This window comes from Syzygium oleosum, unplaced genomic scaffold, assembly GCF_021117445.2.
Source record: "Syzygium oleosum isolate NSW1041296 unplaced genomic scaffold, Sole_v2.1 Sole_v2.01, whole genome shotgun sequence".
NCBI classification, from domain to species: Eukaryota; Viridiplantae; Streptophyta; class Magnoliopsida; order Myrtales; family Myrtaceae; genus Syzygium; species Syzygium oleosum.
The window spans coordinates 3,050,426-3,072,669 of record NW_026607485.1 but is presented as its reverse complement, the minus strand read 5'-3'; the positions used below and the strand labels follow the sequence as shown (position 1 = coordinate 3,072,669).

Sequence of the window (22,244 nt, the reverse complement as noted above, 5' to 3'; positions counted from 1 at the left end):
TTGGCTTTGAGAACATGGCGACTTTTGCACTCGCTGTCAACTTGGTGACATACTTCAATGGAGTGATGCACTTTGAGCTAGCTGATGCAGCTAACCAGCTCACAAACTTCCTGGGGACTAGTTACATCCTCCCCATACTCGCAGCCATTCTAGCTGACACTTTCATTGGCAGATGCAAGACGGTCCTCATTTCACTCTCAGTCGAATTCCTGGTACATATTGCCTGAATAGTTCTTTTTATACTACATAGTAACTGAATTGGCAATTGGTTTCACTAGTGATCTCTGAACTTTGTTTAGACTCGAACAAATCATCTAGCAATAGGAAAGAAGAGTCTTCATTGACTACTCATAGATCCCCGCCGGTCGCAAGTTCTAATCTTTGTCCCTGTTCACACATTGATTCCTCCAGATTTTAACTGACTCTAATTGTGAAGTATAGTGAAGCCCCCTTATAGACTATGGATGAGTTCATGAACCCATCAAAGCTCTTGAGCAACTCAACTTTACTTAGCAATGCTCAAACAGGGACTGGCACTCCTAACAGTGCAAGCTCACTATCCGAAGCTCCGACCACCGCCATGCAACGTCTTCGATCCCACTTCCCACTGCGAGAAAATCAGCGGCGGAAACGCTGCTCTCCTATTCCTCGGCTTATACTTGTTGGCCGCTGGCAGCGCGGGCATGAGGGCGTCCCTGCCAGCCCATGGCGCCGACCAGTTTGACCACAGAGATTCAACAGAGGCGAGGCAGATGTCAAGCTTCTTCAACGGCATCATGCTGTCTGTGTGCACCGGGGCGGTGGTGAGCCTGACGCTGGTTGTCTGGATCCAAGATAACAAAGGATGGGACTTGGGGTTCGGCTTGTCTTCCATTGCCATGATCTTGGCAATAATCGTCTTTGCCGTGGGATTGCCGCGGTACCGGATTCAGATAGTTCAGAAATCGAGTGCTATCATCGAAATCATTCAGGTATGAGCTCATCATCTTCTTTCATATATGTATTCCACTCCTCCAATTTTTGTTCTGTCTCGATTTTGTTCTTTTGTGCAGGTATATGTAGCTGCAATCAGCAAACGAGATCTTCAACTTCCCGAGGACCCAACAGAGCTTTATGAACTTGATAAAGATAGAGAAGCTGCCTCGGAAGCAGAATTTTTACCTCACACTGACAATTTCAGGTTGATTTCACCTTTAGTGAGGAACATCAATGTTATGTTAGACATACTAATTGCAAATAATAGGAAAATCAAAGTAATGACATCCAAAATTGAGCAAAAAATCACAATTAAACTGCTTCAATGTTCCTCTTATTGCTTGTTAGGTTTCTTGACAAAGCAGCCATCCAGACAACTTCTCCAGAGCAATTCGGAGGTGCGAAAGTGCCGAATCGATGGGCGTTGTGCCACGTCACACAAGTGGAGAATGCCAAGATCATAATAGGCATGGTCCCTATCTTCTGTTGCACCATCATCATGACCCTATGCCTTGCTCAGCTCCTAACCTTCTCCATCCAACAAGGCCAAACCATGGACACAAGCATCACTAGGTCCTTCCACATTCCACCCGCCTCCCTGCCCATCATCCCAACCGCCTTAATGATCGTCATCATCCCAGTCTATGACCGGGTCTTTGTACCCTTTGCACGCAAGCTCACGGGCCACCTGACCGGTATCACGCACCTGCAGCGCATTGGGGTCGGCCTGGTCCTGTCCTCTGTCTTGATGGCCGTGGCTGCGGCGGTTGAGGTCAAGCGAAAAGCTGTGGCGAGGAACCGGCACATGCTCAACGCGTTGCCGATGCTCCAACCGCTCCCAATCAGTGCGTTCTGGCTGTCCTTCCAGTACGTCATTTACGGGATCGCGGACATGTTCACAAACGTGGGGCTCCTCGAGTTCTTCTACTCTGAAGCGCCGAAGGGGCTCAAATCAGTCTCGACTTGCTTCCTCTGGAGTTCCAAGGCACTCGGGTACTTCTTCAGCACGATAATGGTAAACATTGTGAACAGAGCAACGAAGGGGATAACAAGGAGCGGAGGCTGGTTGGCCGGGAACAACATTAACGAGAACCATTTGAACCTGTACTACTTGTTGCTTTCCATGCTTAGCTTGATCAACTTCTCCGTCTATTTGATTGTTGCAAGGAGGTACAAGTACAGGACTAAGTCACCAATGAGATCAACACCATGTGAGGAAGTGAAGAACTGTAAAGTGGAAGAGTCAAATTGAATCACATCGGTAGTTGAATGTTGCTACAGTTTAGTGTCCCTTGCTCTGCTTTGGGTGAAGAAGGGCGAGGGTGGGTTCTCCAGACTCAGGACCCGAAGCAATTGGTAAATTGGGGTGCAATGATGTCAACTAGCGCGTGTAATCTTCCCGTAATTAGTCTCTCTTCTTAATAAGGTTGTCAAAATGGGTCAGAAACCCATATGTTAACTCATATTTATGAAAATAGATCATAAATGGGTCAGCTTAAATTGAAATATGGGTAAATATGGGTTGCAAAGAAAAAAGGCCAAAAAAGATGGATTTTAATGGGTTAAGTGACAACCCACCTTCAACCCAACTTAATTCTTGTCGCTGAATCAAGCGATCAAACAATGAAATAGACAAAACAAAGAAATAAATCGGACACTAGATTTACGTGGTTCGGTCGAGGTGATCTACGTCCACAGGAAAAGTAGCAACAAATTTCACTATAGATCAAGCGATACAATGGAGATTACAACCACACGCAAGTTACTCAAACACTTTCGATGCTTTCCAGCTTAATAACTCACACAGTATTTTGGTCCATAATTCCTCACGAAATAATCTCTCAATCTTATAAAAAAATTAACAAATTTTACCAAAAATTTTAATCACCTTCAAACACTCAAGATGTAATTCATAAACGGAAACTCCTCTTTTGATACTATTCATAAGAAGCCACACTCCTTATATACAGAAAAGAGTTAGATCCAAAATATGAAAACTACTCCAACTATGAAATTTATTCAAATTAGGAAAGTTTCCTTTTTGAGCTCAAACTCAAGACATATTTTAACAATCTCCATCTTAGTTTGACGTTTGAGCTAAATCACAATTGCTTTACTGGAATTTGAATTTTAGTGCTACTCTCCCAAAGCCCTAAATGGCTCAATCGCCACAGACATCTTTCAAATTCAAGTCTCGCTTGAACTTTGTCACAACCTGATTTGGGCCACTAGCTTCTTTACATTTGGACCAAAATTTTGGATATACTATTAATAGAATTAGTTTACGATCTAACAAGTAAATTCTGTCGCAATAATGAAGAAAATTCACGTGCGCGAGTGAGCATGCTACTAGTTCTACGTGATACTTTGACACTTGGCAGGGAATGGCGCGATTCTTGAGCCAACTTGCATTGCTTTGGTTTCCTCACCAGCATCCACGCAATCTCCACGCCCTCCCTCAAAATCGACCCAACACTAGTCAATCACAAATGCCCAGCTCTACCAAACTCTTCCAAGAAATTGCATGAAGTATGCACGCTCAAGAGACCCACAACAACGAGATAGTTCGGTTTTACTTCATTTCCAAAAATGGCCTCAAGCTACGAGCGGACGACGACGACACCGCCACCGTCGAAGGAGGAGCAGCAACCGGGGGAGCCGACGACGATAGGGCAGCACGTGCTGCAGAAGGGGGCGGAGCTGATGCAGTCTCTGGTGCTGGTGAAGCGGATGAAGCAGCACGCGTGTAGCTTCTCCCTGTACAGCCACGACACACACCGCCAGATCGAGACGCACCACTACCTCGCACACGGCTCAACCAGGAATTACTCCAGTCTGCCGTCTACGATGCCGACAACCATCATGCCCGCCTCATCGATTATAATTCCGAACTCTCTCTTCTTGCTATATGATTAGTCGGTTTGATCTATACCCTCTTAAAATGAGATTGTGGACATTATTGACAAGGAATTTTCTTAGGAGAAATTGTTACAGAGTGAAATTCATTTGTACTGATAGGATAATGATGCTATGGTGATTAATTAAGGCCGGTTTTCTGCTACTAGAAAGTTATCTCCCTCATATTTTAGACCAATGACATTCTCTATCCTCTTTCTATCTCAATGAAGGATAGAAAATCGAATTTATTTAGGCTCTGTTTCATTCACGGAAAATGAATGATTTGAAAAATATTTTCCTATAAATGAATACTTGTATCGCTTGAAATAATAAGCCAATAAGAAATATTTTCATTATCGATAATAATTTATGTCTAAATACATTCGTGAACGGTGAAAATATTTTTGTTCATTCATTTTTATAAGCAACATAAGCATTTGTTTTTAGAAAAATATTTACCAGATCATTCGTTTTTCGAAACAAATAGTCTTTTAAAATAATGTATAATAATTTTTTCACACATATATATATGATATGCACATGCTTGGGTAGAGTGTGCCACATATGTGCCCATATAATCAATGTTTCGACCGGCCTAGGTTCTAATTTGCGGGTCAATCGATTCAACTGCCATGTCGTAGTAATTGAATCATTTACGAAGAAATTCATAGGAAATTAAGTATGCATATTAGAACCAAAGGGAGTGCTCACTCATGTGGATAAGATCTTCTTCAATTTGCAAGAGGTCAAGGAGTTTTTACCTCTCTTTAACGTTTTCCACCAAGTCAACAATTTGGTCAAAAGATCCGGTCCAACCGGTGGTCAGTTCACCAGCCGAGCGGCTGAACCGGGTTCAACCAGTCCTTGGCCAATCCAGGTGAACCAGAAAAACCAGACCTGACCATGGTCCATTTCTCGGTTCAACTGGTTGAACCGGCCTATCGGGTTTCGGATGTGAAAACACTGCATATAATTGCTTGTCCATGGGATGAGTGAAAAAAGATTGTAATTATTAATTTTCTGGTATTTTTGTCAATTTTCATCTTGTTCAGTGAAGTAGAGAGGTAATTAAGTGGCAGAGAAGATCAACCGCCCTGAAGCTATCATCGACCAATGGCCTTGAGAGGAAGCCATTTGGACATTATTAGTAAAACGCAATAAGGTGGCAAGAACAGATGATCCAATTCTTTCTGGCCAGTCTCCTCCAGAAACTTCATTTGTCGATGGCTCCACCCGTGCTTAATTAGGCAGCCGACCCACTCCCCTTATAACCGAACATCCGGTACTCGCTTGTTCCGTCGAACCCATCAAATGATGTACTTCACTGGGCCAGCTTCATGTCATATCCTAAATCCTTGCTCTATTTTTCGGTCTTGTTCCAGTCTCTGCGGTGGCATTGCCTCTGTTAAATATGTCTTGAATTTTATGTACTTCGGTCCGGTTGATGACCCGACCCGACATATATTTTTGCGCGACCCGAAAGTGGAGAGAAAATTGAGATTTGGTTAGTGACGTGGAAGGTTGGGCTGATAGGCCCAACCTGGAGCAAGTGAATAAATCTCCATGGCAGACCGCCCAAGCTGGAGTAAGCGAACCAATGTCTCGGGGGGTTCGGGGGCATAGTCCCCGAGGAAATTTTTTTGGGGAGCACTATTTATACCGCGGCTAAGTTTTCTCATTGATGTACGGAGAGAATTTTGTTTTCTGAGAGTTTTGTGAGCCGTGAGCTTTTGTCGTTGTTTCGACTTCTGAAAACTGTACTCTCCTTTTGATTATAGTGGAATCTTATCTTGCCTCGCCCGTGGACGTAGATCACGTTGTGATCGAACCACGTAAATCCCTGTGTTCTGTGTTTGCTCTTCCGCATTTTTTTCGAACAGCCTCCTTTTCCATGGTCTTACCCTAGCATACCACGCCTTAGACGACAGCCACTACTGAATACCCCCGGCAGTACATAGGACTCCAAAACCCTCATGGAGAACTAGATGTCACAAATTAGACGCGTCCATCCCGACATTCTAATTGGTCGATGGGTCCTCCTTAGGAATTCAAACGTGATGCTCTTGTCATCTCATGGAATGTCCATGGCTTCTATCGATCACCTGCACTACTATTTCTAGATGGCTTGGCGCGGCTAGTCAGTTACTCTTGACTTTCAAGAGTTTTGGACTTGAAAAAAGTCAGCATGAGTCGTAACATTTTAGATTTTGACTCGAGGGAAAGAAAAGAAGGAAAACATATCTTCCAAATGAGGAGAATTACTATGGCTAAAGCTTTCGACCGATCAAATAAAAGGATTTTTTTTTTGTCAGAATCAAATAGAAGGAATGATCAGTCTGATCTTACCGAATGTGTCAAGTTTGGGAAATTCCTATGCAGGGGTGGAGTATATTATATCTGAAATAGTATTCGGAACTCTACCATCGAAGCAGCAAAAGCTCTAGCATTCTCATGCGTATGAGGTTTCTTCGCGCGCCATTGATGTTATATTGTTGTTCATGTATCTTTAATACAAGCTGGGCGGTACTAATAAAATCAGGCCTATAGATTCATCCTCGAGTACCAGTTTTTGTGGAGAAGTAGAATTCAGGAGTTCGCTAAGACTTATGGAAAGTTTTGGTGCACATGGCAGGTCGACCGAGGTATGTAGATCTGTTCATTAACATATGTTTTGCGGGATATGGTTCCTAAGCTGATGTACATTCTAAGCCAAGTGAATTTGCTCTTTCTCGTTGAGTAACTGGTGGGAACTTTCTTTTGTTTGTGTTTTGGTTTACGTGATATGTGAAGGTGATAAGTGTTGAAATGCATATGTGAGTTGTGTTCCAGAAGTCCCACATCTGAGAATTGATATGCTACAGAATAGTTAATATATCCAAGTTGGCCCATAACTTATTGGCTTAAACTTTTGAGTGTAGGTGGGTCCAAATTAATATGTTGGCGACCCCGTACTTGGCTCCCTCTTGGTGATCTCCCTGCTCAAAGATATCAAGCTTCTGCTGCACACTCCCAACAAATGGTATCAGAGCTTATGGTAGATTGGAGCCCCCAATCTGTTCCGGTATTTAGTGAATATCTAAATAAAGGAATCTGGTGACCAACACGATTTTTGGGCGATGAGCATTGTGGGTAGCAACGCAGGCTTGATGACAGACTTCATGGTTCGGTCTAGAGAAAGAGACTGGTGATGAAGGTAGACGTTAGAGATTTAAGTTGAGATAAGATAAGTTGCAGGCCCGATGGCAGACTTCATGGTTCAGTTTGGAGAAAGAGAATAGGGATGAAGGTGCACGTTGGGGTGCACATTAGAGATTCAAGTTGAGATAAGATAAGTTGTGAGGAGGTTTGTGTTGGGTGGTCTTAAGCCTCTTTCACCCCAAAAGCTATGTGAAAGAGTAAGTCTTTCCCTCGCACTTATAAACTGACCACCAGCCCCGTCTATCACCAATGTGAGATAACCCTAACAATCTCCCCCTCCCACATCAGGTCCTAGGTCGAAGTAGCAACAACATGTATCTCCGACGTGACTGTTGGGTCCAGACTAGTTGGTAACCTGGACTTTGATACCAATATTGAGTGGTCTCGGACCTCTCTACCTCAAAAGTTAACTCAAAGAGTAAGACTTTCCCTTACACTTATAAAGTGACCACTAGCCCCTTCTAACATCGATGTGGGGTAACCCCAACAATAAGCTTCCGATTGGTGTGCCAACACTAATGACGTCACCTCAGCCATCGGGCTGGGGCTTATTGAAGCCGGATGTGGTGATGAAGAGGGACGACCAATACAACTTAAGAACTGACCAACTGAAGGTGACAAGAGAGGACATTGAAGAGCCCGACCAGACCATCCTAGAGCCGATGTTTGGATAAGAAATGGGATGGGCTTCGTTGTCGACGTCATGCATACCAATATAAAATAGGTTGCAGCTTTCCCCTGAATGAGCTAAGCATGCATTTGTGGCTGTGACTGAAACGTAAACCTCATGTTGGTTTTGTGCATAGTAAATTGCAAGTGGAAGTACGCCAATAGGCATGCGGCCCTATTGGTAAAGAGATTGGGGGTAGGGGTGGGGGTGAGGGTGGGGGTGGAGAGTACTAGGTTTGAGATTCGGTCCCTGTGAGCATCGAATACACATCTACATAGTAGAGAGAGTGAGACAAAAAAATTTGTGGAAGTGCTTCTAGACATGTATGAAAGTGTCATTTTCTTCAATGTAATTTATGAATTTTATAAATTCACTTCACATGATTTTACTTAAGTGTATCGTCATGTCGAAAATGGGAAAATTGTCCAAAAAGTCCTAAACCTATTACACTTTTGTCAGTTCAATCATAAACCGTTTAATTGTATCATTTGAATACTCAACTTTTTCACGTTTAGCCACTTGAGTCCATTCGGTCAATTTTGGCTTGAAATCACTGACGTGAACGTTAATCGTCTTACGTGGCAGGACTAATACTAATATGCACAATTTTTAATGATATTTTAATATATTTTTTTCTATTTTTTATTAATTTTTTTCTCTTTTCCTTCGCTAATTTTTTTCTTTTTCTCTTTTTTTTCTTTTCTATTTTCTGTTTCCCTTTTTCCCTCCACCGGCCACTGCCACAGGCAAGGGTAATCGAGCAAGGGGCACTCTCGCGGGCCTCGGGGGAGGGACGCCCTCGCCAGCCCAGATGATAACGACCCTCAATATTGGCTGACAAGGGCAAAGGATGCCTGGGCTAGGCTAGCGAGGACTGGTCTCGCTAGCCCATGCCCAAGCATCCCTCGCCCGAGGTCAGCAACCTTCGTCGACCATCGACGAGGCTCGGCGATGGCCAATGGAGAGGAAAAAAGGAAAAGAAAAAAGATAAAGATAAAATAAAAAATAAAAAAAGTAAATAAGGAAAAGAGAAGAAAATAAAAAAATGAAAATTAATCAAAAAAATTCATAAAATATTATTAAAAATTATCCATGTCAGCATTAGCTGTGTCACATAGGATGGTCGACGTTCATGTCAGTAATTTTTAGTCAAAATTAGCTGGATGGACTCAATTGGCTAAACGTGAAAATGTTTGTAACTCAATTGACATAATTAAAAAGTTTTATGACTGAATTGACAAAAGTGCAATAAATTTAGAACTTTTTGAATAATTTTCCCCGTCAAAAATTGCGTCCACATGAAAACTTGCGTCCACATCAGCTAATGCCATTAGATTTGTTAACAAAGGATTATATTGAGAGAATTTATCCAAGTTTAGGAATTCAATTGAACAAAAGTTGAAACCCGCAATTGTTCATTAAAAAAGTTTGAGGGCTACTTTTGTTTTTTTCTTAATGGTTGACTAGTTTTAAGAGGGGCAGTCGATATGTGATAGAACAAGTGTTGTGTTATGATATGTTTGAAATTTTCATGTGGCACCATGGTGTAAAATCTGCAACATAAAATAATTTAAAAAAGACATAAACCAATCCAAACCGTCCCACACCACCGGCCACCGCCTTTGTCACCTCATATTGTCTCGACGACACGGACACTAACGACGCTGCACGTCGGCGTTCCACATTGCTGCCTCAAGCTTCCGTGGTCATGAGGGCTGAAGCTCTAGCAATCATGGCCTTGTGTCACGGGGGAACAACCTGTGCGGCGACTTAGGCTTCTTTGGATCATTGGAGTGCCTAAGCCAAGCCTTTTCTCAATCACTCACTCACTCACCCAATTCGTAGAAAGAGAATCTAGAGAGAGAAGCTCTGGGAGAAAATATTTTTTATTGATTCAATTATTGGATGGATACAAATGAGAAGGATGACGCTCATTTATATAGAAGAGGGCCTCAGATTACATCCATTGATCGACTATCAATCTAGTGGCCAATATCACATCTACCCGTCCACCAACTATCGGTATTTTATACCGAAAATTCTTTAGAATACGGCACAATCACCATATCGCCCATCCCTGAGAATGTTCCAAAAGCTTCATTAGGGTTTGGACGAGTCTTTGTCAATGTTGCACGGTCTTTGGCGCTTGGAAACCTTTCGACCGTGGCATTCTCCCCCATCCATTCGAGTGATGCTCTCGACACTTTCGACTTGGGTTTGATTGATGGCTTCTTGGAGCGCTTCCAATTCTTCCAAGGCTTCTTCGTCTTTGGTTTCTCGGCTTGTCTGGCATTTAGCTCCTTTGGTTTGGCCTTCTCCATGTTGGACGGCAAGTTTGCCACTTCCGGGAATAGCACATGGATTGGCATGTCGTATTGAAGGAAATGATCCACCTTTGGCTTTGGCTTCGTGCGGAACTCGGTCATAGACTTCTCAACTCTTGGTCCATTGTCTACGAGTCGGATCGTGGAGAGGACTTTTGTCTCAGTCAATCCATGAATCATCGGCACCATTGACGGGCACAGTGATGACAATCAACTTGGTCCTCAAATCTATCATAGCATTCGTAGTGTCAAACAATTCCATGCCTAGAATGAGATTGTAGTCATCAAGTGGAATTATCTCGAATGAGAGCTTGCCCTTTCATCCACCGACTTGGACATTCGAAGCCTCTCGATGGTTGTGATCACCATCCGTGTCTTTTCGACCACGGACATCATGGTCTTCTTCATCTTCGTGGTGGCGATCCGACCTCCACCTGCTCCCTCTTTGTAACATCCTCAATTTCAGTCCCTGGGAAATGGTTATGGTTTAAGTTTGGTAGTTTTCCAATTGGAACCAAGTTTTACTCTTGTTCTGGAAAACCCAGTTTCGGATCCTCTGTACCCCTTCGTTTTGTTATTTTTATGGAGAATTTTGTGATCCGAATTTCCAAACACTTTATTGTTGAAAGTTGTTCCAAACATCATGAATTTTTACATACTTTAATTTCATAATTTTTGGACTTGATATGAGTAGTACGACATCCTCATTTCCGGACCGTGTAAAACTGCCCAGAATGGGTATTTCGGTGATGTTCACCCTTTCTTTATTTCTACAAGCTTTTCTGGGACGATTTTGGAAAAGTTTCCTTCACAAAAGTTGTTGAGAACTTCTTTTTCTATAATGTATATAAATTTGGGAATTTTTCGAGATGATTTGGATTCTGGAAAGAGCTTAATTTGAGAAACAAGGATTCTGTTCCAGCGAACTATTTTTAATCTGTCTTTGAGCTATTAAAAATGGCGTTTACAGAGAGATTCAGATTTCGTGTTCTACATGAAAAATGTTTGTTAAGGCCTTGTTTATGACATATTCATATTTGAGAATTTTCGGAGTCCATTTACTATGTTTTCAAGTCCGATTTCGTGAACAGTGCAAAGCTATCCGGTTTTGTCAGATTTCAAAGATTCAGCATTTTCTATCCGAAAATGTTGAAATTTTGACTTGATGTCTTCTGGTGATTTAAATTACACGTTATGATCTTTCAAATGAGACATGTTATGCTTTGATTAGAGGTCGGCCCAAAGGGAAACCGAGAGAGAGAAGCAAGCTTAGAATTGGATGATTATACCGAAGTCAAAACTTGAAGCCCAAGTTTGGAAATGAATGGCCAAGAATGAAGCTTGTTCAAGAAGCCTAATTAATGACCTTGACTTTGGAGTCCCTTTCATGATGACATGCCTTAATTGGCCATAAGACTTTAGGGACCCCTTTCATAACTACAAGCATTAATTGGCCAAGCCAAGGGAGCCGTGAGAAGGCCATTCGGCCAAAGGGAGAGAGAGAGAGAGAGAGAGAGAGAGAGAGAGAGAGAGAGAGAGAGAGCCAATGAGATTAGGATAAGCTTGGCCTTCATCATTTTCTTTGGCCTTAGTTCATTAATGACATTAAATGCATGCCATGATGAGTCTTGACTTTGGAGGCCTTGTCATGATGGCCATGTATCTTTTTGAGCAAGTTGGAGAGCAACTTGGTGAGTAAGTTTGGCTTGCCTATAAATAGACTTGGCCACCCTCAAGCTCTCTCACGCCACTCTCTCCTCATCCTCACGCCACCACCATCTTGGTTCTTGCCTTCTTGCTTCTTGGTTCACGCCAAAGAGAAAGAGTGGGAGAGGAATAATCACCCGAGATTCGCCAAGATCCGTTTGCTCACGTGTTCAAGCCCGAGAAGTCCACGCCCTTGGATGTTCCGAAAGCTCCATTAGGTTTGAACGAGTCTTTGTCAATGTTGCATGATTTTTGGCGCTTGGAAACCTCTCGACCGTGACACTTGAGCTGGAGATTTGACAGCTGTGAGCACGAGTCCAAAACGCGAGCATCCCTAGCCGTGAGCTCGAAACTCGAGTAGCCACAACAATAATCTAGAAAAAGATTTAGAAAGCACATCAGCAGAATCCGTCACCAAATGCTCGTCATACTTTTTTGAAAGTAAGGGGTCAGATTTTGGTGTGTATATTCATATACATAGAGGAAGGACTATTATAATTTTCTGAGAATAGACCATTCATGCGATTCGACTTTCCACGTGCAATGGCAATCAAAGCTTCCCCGGGTTCCCCTGCGCATCTCCCGCCTGCGAACTGCTGATTCTCCGGCATATGCTCTTTGCTTCACCAAGCTCATCAACGACCCACCTATCCACGCCTCGTCCTTTCGCTTCTTCAACCTCGTCCCTGCGTCAGAACAACGCCAAGAGTCGTCCCCCTTCGTCCCTTCCTCGTCCCCACGCACTCTGTTTTTCTGGGTCTCACCGCAGGCAGCCCATCTCTCCCCTGTCCTGCCTCTGCTCTCCTATGGAAACCCCGCCCGAGTTCGTGTACTCCGTGTGGGCGCTCCCGACGGACGACCTGGCCCCGAGGCTGAGGAGCTTGATGGGCGGCCTCCGGTCGGAGTTCGGCGGGCCCCGGTTCGAGCCCCACGTCACCGTCGTCGGGGCGATCGGCCTGACGGAAGGTGATGCCGTCAGCAGGTTCAGGGCGGCTTGCGATGGGCTCAGGGCTTACACTGCCACCGTCGAGCGCGTGGCCACGGGGACTTTCTTCTACCAGTGCGTGTATTTGCTCCTCCGCCCCACGGCTGAGGTGATTTTGGCGCATGTGTTTCTGGGTCCCTAATGGTTTGTTCTGGATGCCCTGTCGTTCGCTTGATTGCCACGGGAGGTGTTTGCTTCAATGCCTCAATGGGGGAATGTTTGATATTGTTATGGGAGAACTTGATTAGCTTTTGTTCGAGAGAAGAACAGGATACGTCTTCTGTTTATCTTCTTTTGTCGGTTGTTTAATTAGGGAAAACAGGCTTTTGAGTCCAGTATATGTGAATTTAAGCGTTTGAGTGGGTAGCTTACGCTGCCCCACGGTCGATCGTGTGGCCACCAGGACTTTCTTCTACCAGTGCATGTATTTGCTCCTCCGTCCATCGGCTGAGGTAATTTTGCGCATGTGTTTCGAGTTCCTAATGGCTTGTTCTCGGTGCCCGCTTTGATTTCCATACAAGGTGTGTGTGTTAGTGCCTCAACGGGAATGTTGATTCTGTGATAGGAGAACTTCATTAGCTTCTATTTGGGAGAAGGAAAAAGATCGTTTTCTGTTTTCACTTTTTTGTCGGTTGTTTAGTTAGGCAAAAAAGGCTTTGAGTCAAGTATAGGTGAATTTAAGTTTCTGTGTGGGTACCTTACAGCTGATCCTCTTTATTATATTGGAATGGTGTTCTGGGTTGACTGAGATTTTATGGGTTTAGGGGTAGAATAGTGTGATAAGCCTGACAAATTCTTAATTGACGTGCTTGTCTGATGGCGTTTGACATTTTTAATTTACTATTTTCAGCTTTGATCCATCGTATTTGTCAGCAAAGGAACTCTAACGGTTGCAAATTTTATTTTATCAATCTGATGATTTACCTTGTGTTACTGGCTTGATGACATTCCATCATCCATTTATGAAAAGGATGGGTCATTTGATTCTTTTTGTTGTATTCGGGTTTCTTTGGGCTGTAAGAGAGATTGGAGGGTTCACTTTCAGGTTGGATTTCAGGGATTGGCTGCTTCTGTTGCTAGTTGAGCATGGATTGTTAAATATGCAGTCTTGTTCCCCTTCTTCATCCTTTCTCAGAATGTTGAGTTATGGGCCTGTAGTCTTGGTTGATATGTATAATTCATGTTCTTTATCTTAAAATTTGTATTAAGAATAGAAAAATCTTCTTCAACAGATTTACAATTAACTCCAAGTTCTACAAGAAGTCACGAGGTCATTTTCGACTCATCACTAATGACGTGCCTGAAAACTTCAAATTCTGTCAAAAGTACCTTTGACTAACAGAAGTCATACCCATTATTAGTTGATACAAAATAATATCTTGCACAGTAAAAACAGTTGGCTAATTCCTTTTAATATCACATTTTACATTAAATAAAGTAAGGCATGCACGTGACTTTTCTCTTTCTAGTTTCAGCAAAAGGCACATGACTAGGTACGATGGATTAATACGCATGGCAGCAAAGCTTTTCAGACTAAATGAGGACAAGGCACAATTCATCAATTTAGAGAGTTCAACAGGGTGCTTGTTGATTATGGTATTTAATTGTTTAGGATGCACATTCTGAGTTTCTTTTTCCTTTTTTTATTAGGACAATGAAGATATGCATTGAACCCACTATTAAGAGCGTATTTGTGCTCTGGATCCACTTACTTGTCTTCAGAATGGGCCTATTTGTGTGTCAACAATGTGTCTGGCCGGTCTATATCTTTTCTTCATTGTAGTTTTTTGCGCTGTCACTTGTTTCATGTCTCATTCTATGTCAGATTTCTATGATATTGGATTTTGTTGGCATTAGTTTGGATTTCACATTCTTGCAGAGAATTTCCCCCTGGTTGGAGTGAATCGAGATTGTTAAGCAGCACAAATTATTTGTACCGCTTAGCATCTTCTTGAATGAAATGTTTAGAAACTTGCACACTTTTCCTTTTTTTTGTTTAATGGATAAGTAATTCACTCATTTTCTTCTTCCAGGTTGTTGAAACCAGTGATCATTGCTCTGCTCATTTAGGTTACAAGAGGCCAACACGTAAGTTGCAGACATTTTACTGCTTTAGTTCTAGTCTATCCATCGGTTGACTGGTTGTATGCCGAAAAAGTTTCTTTATTCTATATTAAACAAAATGACTGTTGTCCAGGATTTGGCTTTAACCATGGGAAATGTTCACTTCATTTAATATATGTATCAGAAGGAGTAGTTGATATCTTTGCTTCAAGTGTCACTGCATGGAGCAAAACATCGGCACATGTTCTGTCCATATCTGAGAGAGTCACTGATGTGATCTCTTAAGAGTCATTTTCAATTCACATTTGCGATGACAGGATGAGCGATTTACTGTTTTAGTGAAATAAAAAGACAAAACTGCAGAGCTTCCATATACAACGTTAGAATCAGCAATAGGATGAGGCAAGCTGACTGGAGTCTGATGGAGATGATAATCTATGGTCACCATTTACGTTATTGTACAATTTAGAATTACCTAGCAGTTGCCCACTTCTACCTTACGGTAGAACCTCATCTTAAGACGAAAATAAAAGAAGCCCGCAAGAGTTTTAAAAAGACGCTTCCCTTAACCCTTTTTCGCTTTTTGCTAGAAATGGTGTTAAATTTAAGACCTTCATAGGCTTTCAGCTAGGATTAAGTTAGATATACATATCACTCAATTCATTGGAAGGATCTTATGGCTGTAATTTTAAAGTTGCATGGCCTTTTCTAGGATCTTTCTAATGTTACCATCATTTCCTGAGGACAGGAGGAAATGCTGAATTCTAACGATGAATAATATTGACGTTTCAGGTAGGGAAACCCGTACATGTGAACAGCGAACCCTTTTATCTCGATTGAGTCTTTACTTTCTTCACCTTTTTTGCAGTGCTTTGCTGTGCTGAACATGCAAATGAATACATTTGTGCCCGTACAACTTATTTGGAGTTTCATTGCTTTCATTTATTTGCTGTGAATCTAAGTAGGGGTTTCTTTGGGGAACGAGTAGACAGGGAAACGGTTGGTGTAGTTCCTCGTACTATCATCTGGCTTTGCCAAGTCATATTAGCTAAGTGTTATGTCCTCACATACCTGTTCAAAGTAATTCAGCAAAAAGAGTATTCTATGGACACGCCTTTTGTCTTCAGTTTAACCATTCAATCTTTTCATCTCAATATCAATTGGCACTGTAACCTTTGTTACTCTATCCATTTTGATGTGGTGACGTGGTCCCATGTTGTTGATCGTTAACACTTGCTAGCGATAAAAGGAAATAGTTGACGGAGGGGGACTTTTTGTTTGTGAAAGTGCTCATGTGTTGCTTCTATTGGTTGATGTTGTAGCTTACATGCCACATCTGAGCCTCCTCTATGGAGACCTGACAGATGAAGAGAAGAAGAAAGCTCAGGAAAAAGCCAATGACCTCGATGGGAGCTTAAATGGCCTCAGCTTCCTGATCTCTCGCCTCGCACTGTACAAAACCGACACGGAAGATAAAACTTGTCAATCATGGGAAAAGATAGCAGAGTGCAGCCTTAATGCAAGTTAGATTCTGCTTGTAACCAGTATCCCTTTCCTTATGTTCTCAACAGTCTGAAAACCTCTTGTGTTCTCTACTTTGTCATCTGGTGTTGGGAATGTGACTATTCTACGGGCATGTGCATCCAATGTCCTTGTACATTTGTAGATTGCTCACTTTCAATTTATTTTCCCTAGAAATTCAGTTACTTGTTTGTGGGAAGTGATGAGAGGTGATGGATTTTTCAAGCCAGGGAAAAAACAAGTGAACTATATTGCGGATAGTGATGAGATTACTTGGTTAATTTCATCAGACTCTCCTCTCACTTCATTGACACCAGCCCTCATTCTCTCTTTCTCAACTGCCAGACTTTCTTTCAACAGTTCCTGTTTCGACCTTAGATTAGGCAACTCAATAGTTTTCAAAACAGTCTTAGCACAAGGAAGTATACCGTCTGTTTGAGTCCTGAGCACCTCTTCTATGTATTCTGCTACTCCATCCTGCTTCAGATGTTGAAGTTCCTGCAAACAGTACTGGAGCCATTTCTATGAGACTAGTTTGCAACTGCAAGAGTCATGCATTGAGAGATCGCAACTCTGTTTACACCTGAATTTGGCCAAAACTAGATGCAGCTGTGGCTGATTGTGATAGTTTACATAATATTTGGCATATTTCAAGTGAAGAGATTTGAATTTTCATCGACAATGTTTTGTTCTGCAGGACCTGAAAATTGTAAAAGTTTTCTGATGGTGAACTTACCAATTGAGTGGTCTAATTGCCCATACTTTTCAGTTGGGTGAGCAGAAATTATACGAATTTAAACTGAAATGGTCCAAGCTCAAGAAAAATTTAATCTAATTCAACCTGCTATGAATGATCTTCTCATCTTCGTATCTTCAAAGTCAAAATTCAGATATGGTTGGTCTATTGTCGAGTGTTTCATGCATCAATTTGCTATTGTGATTTTGCGATGCATGTCTCCGATTCTTGTTATGTAAATGGACCATTCCATTATGCATTATAATCTTTCTCAACAAAAGTCTCCAAAACTACATTTAGTGACCAGGTAAAAAATCAGGATAGATAAACTTAATTTATCCTATTTAGTATAAGACTAGATAAAGGAGAGAAATAACCCGAATTAAAAAAAAAATTCCCATATAGGATTACGATAAAAGTGAATAGAATTTCTCATGTCTAGCCATCGAGCGAAGACCGCCACATATGTTGCGATAAAAGCTGATCTTAGGTTGCTGTCGCCTCCGACCGCCGCCGACTGCCATCATCAGCCAACCGATCGTGTTCTCCAACTGGAGCTTCCCGATCGACATCTCCACCTTCGCCCAAATACGGTGCGACGGCGGAGCGCTTTCATTCACCGTCCCTTCTCATTCACAACTTAGCACGTCCTCATTATTATATACGCACTTCACATGTGAGGAGGAAAAGTTTCCACCTTTCCGTACCTGTCACTCAAAACTAGCGACGCACTCCATCTTCTCGGAGCTCGACAATAACCCACCAATGCTGGCAGTGCACGCCTCGTTCTCTCCCTTCTTTAACCCCGTCCCTGCGTAAGAACAACGTCAAAAGTCAACCCTCTTTGTCCCCTCCCCGTCGCTAGGCCACCCTGCATTTCTTGGTCTCAACAGCCAGCTCGTCTCCCTTGCTCTGCTTCCATGGAAAGCCCGCCGAAGATCGCGTACTGCGTGTTCGCGCTTCCGCCGGACGACCTGGCGACGAGGCTGCGGAGCTTGATGGACGGGCTCCGGTCGGAGTTCGGCGGGCCGCAGTTCGTGCCCCACATCACCGTCGTTGGGCCAGTCAGCCTTGCGGAAGATGATGCCGTGAGCAAGTTCAGAGCGGCTTGTGATGGGCTCGGGGCTTACACTGCCACTGTTGATCGCGTGGCCGCGGGGACTTTCTTCTACCAGTGTGTGTACTTGCTCCTCCGTCCTACGGCTGAGGTAAATTCTCGCTTGTGTTTCGAGTCCCTTACACCTTCTTAATTGAAGTACTTCTCTTACAGTTTTTGGGCCGTGGGAGAGATAGGAGGGTGAACTTCCGAGTTGGAGTCTGGTTCATTGACTTTTGATCATGGATTGTTAAATGTGCACTCTGGTTCCTTTTCTTCATTCTTTCGCAGAGTGATGGGTCCTGGGGTTGTAGTCTTGATTGATATGCATAAATGAGGGGTGATCGGTTCCTGATCCGATCCGGTCCAATGGAATCGGTCATTTATTGTACATAACTTACACTAGCTATTGCAATTTGTGTTTACATTAAGTTTCTTCCTACTTACGGCGGCTAGGTATATACCTTCTGAAAGTTTTTTAATTTTGTAATAATTGTTCTAGTGGAGAATAGCTCCCAGACAAGTTAAATTTGTTTGTATTACTACATGTAACTTTTGGAAAGTTTCGGGAGAGGAGTACTGAAGTTCACTTAGGCTTTCACTTTACTTTAGTTAATTTTATGAAGAAATTAAAAAAAAATTAAAAATATATATAGTCAGTCCGGTCCGGTTCAGTCCAGTTCCCCCTTGGAACCGGCAAACCCCGGTCCACTTTTAGAAATTGAGACCCGGATCAAATCAGCCAGTCCAGACAGTTCCCGCTTCACATGTTTCTTTTATTGACTTTCTTCCTTCTAGTTTCAGCAAAAGGCACATAACTAGGCACGATGGATTAATGCACATAGCAGCAAGGCTTTTCGTACTGAGTGAGGACAAGCCGTAATTTGTTAATTTAGAGAGCTTAATAGCGTGCATGTGGGTTGTGGTATTTCACTGTTTGGATGCACATTTTAAGTTTCTTTCCTTTTTCTTAGTAAGACATTGAAGAAATGCATTTAACCCACGTTTGAGAGGGTATCTCTGCTCTGGATCTAGACATGGCCACAGTTCGGAACCGGCAGTTCCGGTTTGTGGCCATGTATGAACCGGAACCGGCCGGTAAAAATTAAAAAAATAAATTATGAAATAAAAAAATAATGAATTATCAAATTATGAAATAATGAATTATTCAATATAAAATGTAATCAAAATGTACATTGTAATCAAATTTGGGGAAAAAAAGAGAGAAAGAGATGGGGCTTGAACTTAAAATGTAATCAAAGTTTTTTTTTTTTTTGGTACCGGGCCCTGAACCGGCGGTTCCGGGCCGGTTCCAAAATTGTTGGAACCGAAACCAGGCCCGTAGGCCACGGGCAGGTTCCGGTTCCGAACCACAGGCCTGGTCAACGGGCCGGTCCCGGGTTTGACCCGGGCCCGTTCCGGGCCGAAACCGGCCCATGGCCATGTCTATCTGGATCCACTAGCTTGTGTTCAGAATGGGCCTATTTGGGTGTCAACTATGTGTTAGGCCTGTCTCTATCTTTTCTTCATTGTAGTTTTCTGTGCGGTCACTTGTTTCATGTCTCATTCTGTGTCACATCTGTATGATATTGGATTTTGTTGGCATCAGTTTGAATTCCACATTCTTGCAGAGAAATTCATCCTGGCTGGAATGAATTGAGATTGTTGGGAAGTGCATATTATTTGCACAATTGCGAGAACAAGTAGCATTTTCTTGAATGAAATGTCTGAGAAACCTGCACATTTTTCTTCTTTTAGTGTGATGGGACAAGTAATTCACTCATTTTCTTCTTCCAGGTTGTTGAAGCCAGTGATCGCTGCTCTGCTCATCTAGGTTACAAGAGCCCAACACGTAAGTTCTGGGTATTTCTGCTTTAGCTCTGGTCTATCCATGGGTTCTCTGATTGTATGCTGAGACAGTTTCTTTATTCTATTGGACAAAACGACGGTTGTCTTGGATTTGGCTTAGCCATGGCAAATGTTTACTCTATTCAATATATGTCAGCAGTAGTAGGCGGTATATTTGCTTCAAGTGTCACTGCATGAAGCAAAACATCTGTGCAAGTTTTGTCCATTTCTCAGACAGTCACCGAGGTGATCCCCAAAGAGTCATCTTGATTTTAAATTTGTGATGACAGGATGAGTGATTTACTCTCTTTTAGTGACACTATAAGAACAAAAAACACAGAGCTTCCAATTACAAAGTTAGGATCAGCAATAGATTGAGGCAAGCTGACAGGAGTCTGATGGAGATGATAATCTGTAGTCACCAATTATGTTATTGCATACTTTGGGATTACAGAGCAGTTGCCCACTTCAACGTTACAGTAGAACCTCGTCTCAGGGTGGAAATAAAAGAAGTCTGCGAGAGTTTTGAAAAGACAGTCTGTTCCCTTAATTCCTTTTTGACTTTTTGCTGGAAATGGTATTAAATCTAAAAACTTTTAGGCTTTAAGCTAGGATTAAGCAAGATAGGGGTATCAATGAGTTCAGGGGAAGGATCTTATGGCTTTACGTCTTAAAGTTGCAAGGCCTCTTCTAGGATCTTTCTATATGTGTCCTGTCATTTCCTGAGGACAGGAGAAAATGCTGATACCTAACAAAGATTAATATTGATATTTCGGGAAGGAAATCCCATACACGTATATCTTGATTGAGTCTTTGCCTTCTTTGCCTTTTTTCCAGTCCTTTGCTGTGCTAAACATGCAAATGAACTCAAAGTTTGTGCCCGTACAACTTATTTGGAGTTCCGTAGCTTTCATTTATTTGCTGTGAAAATAAGTAGGGGCTTCCTAGGGAATGAGTATGCATGGAAACGGTTATTGTAGTTCCTGGTATTATCATCTGGCTTTGCTAAGTCATATGAGCTTAGTGTTATCTCCTTGCATACCTGTTCGAAGTAATTCAGCAAAAAGTGAATTCTGTAGGCACGCCCTTTGTCCTTCAGTTTTACCATTCAATTATTTTCGTCTTAGTATCACTTGGTGCTGAAACTTTTGTTACTCTATCCATTTGGATGTGGTGACGAGGTTCTGTTGACCGCTAACACGTCCTAGTGATAAAAGGAAGTAATTGACAGAAGGGGACTTCTTGTTTGTGAGAGTGCTTATGTGTTTCTTCTGTTGGTTGATGCTGTAGCTTACATGCCACATCTGAGCCTCCTCTATGGAGACCTGACAGACGAAGAGAAGAAGAAAGCTCAGGAAAAAGCCAATGACCTCGATGGGAGCTTAAATGGCCTCGGCTTCCTGATCTCTCGCCTCGCACTGTACAAAATCTACCCGGCCGACAAAACTTGCACCTCATGGGAAAAGATAGCCGAGTCCACCCTCGGTACATGTTAGATTCTGTTTGTGACCAGCATCCCTTTCCTTGCTATGTTCTCAAACAGTTCTGAAAAACTCTCACCTTGGTCTCTTTACTTTGTCATATGGTGTTGAGAATGTGACTATTCTTTCGGCATATGTGCCTCCAATGTCCATGTACATTTGGAGATTGCTCACTTCGCTATAACATTCCCTAAAAATTCAGTTAATTGCTTGCGGAATGAAAGAATAACTTTCGGATTTACTCCACGAGTGGAAAAGGGCTTTGCCTTTAGAACAAGTGATGTAGCTGCCCTTTTGGAGTGCCAATTAACATTAGACAGTGCTCTTTTTTATTTGACCTGGAATTGACTGATCTAGTTTGAAAACTCTATATTGTTTTGGGACTCACATTGACACTTTTGGTGCCTATAGGGGTTATCTTGAAACATAACGTGATATATAGGGTATTTTGAGTATTTGACACAAGTATGGGGGCAAATCGAAATTTTCCTCACTTTTTAATGAATAACTGTTGTGTTTGAGATAAGTCAAATCTCAAAAATAATGAAAAGATGGGAACTCTCCTTTACATGATTGTGACCCCAACTTTTAAATGCATCAGAACAAGACTCTTGAGTTAAGATTGAGTAATTTTCATAGAAAGTGAGTAAGTCATCTAGAAAAGTTGATAATTCGGACACGATCTAATCGACCTTGGTAAATGGCTCAAATAAGGAATAATAACCTAACCCTTTGTGATAA

The 22,244-nt window shown here is 42.3% G+C and overlaps 2 protein-coding genes and 1 pseudogene across 2 annotated transcripts; all 3 read left to right on the top strand.

The window, feature by feature from the left end:
- On the top strand, positions 1 to 2,286 carry LOC115666882 (protein NRT1/ PTR FAMILY 4.5-like; annotated as a pseudogene).
- Positions 2,287 to 12,260: 9,974 nt separating this feature from the next.
- LOC115690066 (cyclic phosphodiesterase-like) lies at positions 12,261 to 16,480 on the top strand. Its single transcript, XM_030616304.2, has 3 exons — positions 12,261 to 12,866; positions 14,791 to 14,845; positions 16,144 to 16,480. Exons 1-3 carry the CDS (start codon positions 12,384 to 12,386, stop codon positions 16,347 to 16,349), a joined length of 744 nt encoding a protein of 247 aa, XP_030472164.1. The 5' UTR covers positions 12,261 to 12,383; the 3' UTR covers positions 16,350 to 16,480.
- A 1,060-nt stretch (positions 16,481 to 17,540) lies between these two features.
- Positions 17,541 to 21,709, top strand: LOC115690067 (cyclic phosphodiesterase-like). The gene is made up of 3 exons (XM_030616305.2): positions 17,541 to 18,286; positions 19,972 to 20,026; positions 21,313 to 21,709. The coding sequence occupies exons 1-3, from the start codon at positions 17,999 to 18,001 to the stop codon at positions 21,516 to 21,518; spliced, it is 549 nt and encodes a 182-aa protein (XP_030472165.1). The 5' UTR covers positions 17,541 to 17,998; the 3' UTR covers positions 21,519 to 21,709.
- Positions 21,710 to 22,244: the final 535 nt, after the last annotated feature.

Bases quoted from the DNA above. Each gene is read 5' to 3' on its own strand.
- LOC115690066 (XM_030616304.2), top strand. From the start codon at position 12,384: ATGCTCTTTGCTTCACCAAGCTCATCAACGACCCACCTATCCACGCCT. The intron at 12,867-14,790 runs GTGATTTTGGCG...TTCTTCTTCCAG, and splicing joins TCCTCCGCCCCACGGCTGAG to GTTGTTGAAACCAGTGATCA. The intron at 14,846-16,143 runs GTAAGTTGCAGA...TTGATGTTGTAG, and splicing joins AGGTTACAAGAGGCCAACAC to CTTACATGCCACATCTGAGC.
- LOC115690067 (XM_030616305.2), top strand. From the start codon at position 17,999: ATGGAAAGCCCGCCGAAGATCGCGTACTGCGTGTTCGCGCTTCCGCCG. The intron at 18,287-19,971 runs GTAAATTCTCGC...TTCTTCTTCCAG, and splicing joins TCCTCCGTCCTACGGCTGAG to GTTGTTGAAGCCAGTGATCG. The intron at 20,027-21,312 runs GTAAGTTCTGGG...TTGATGCTGTAG, and splicing joins AGGTTACAAGAGCCCAACAC to CTTACATGCCACATCTGAGC.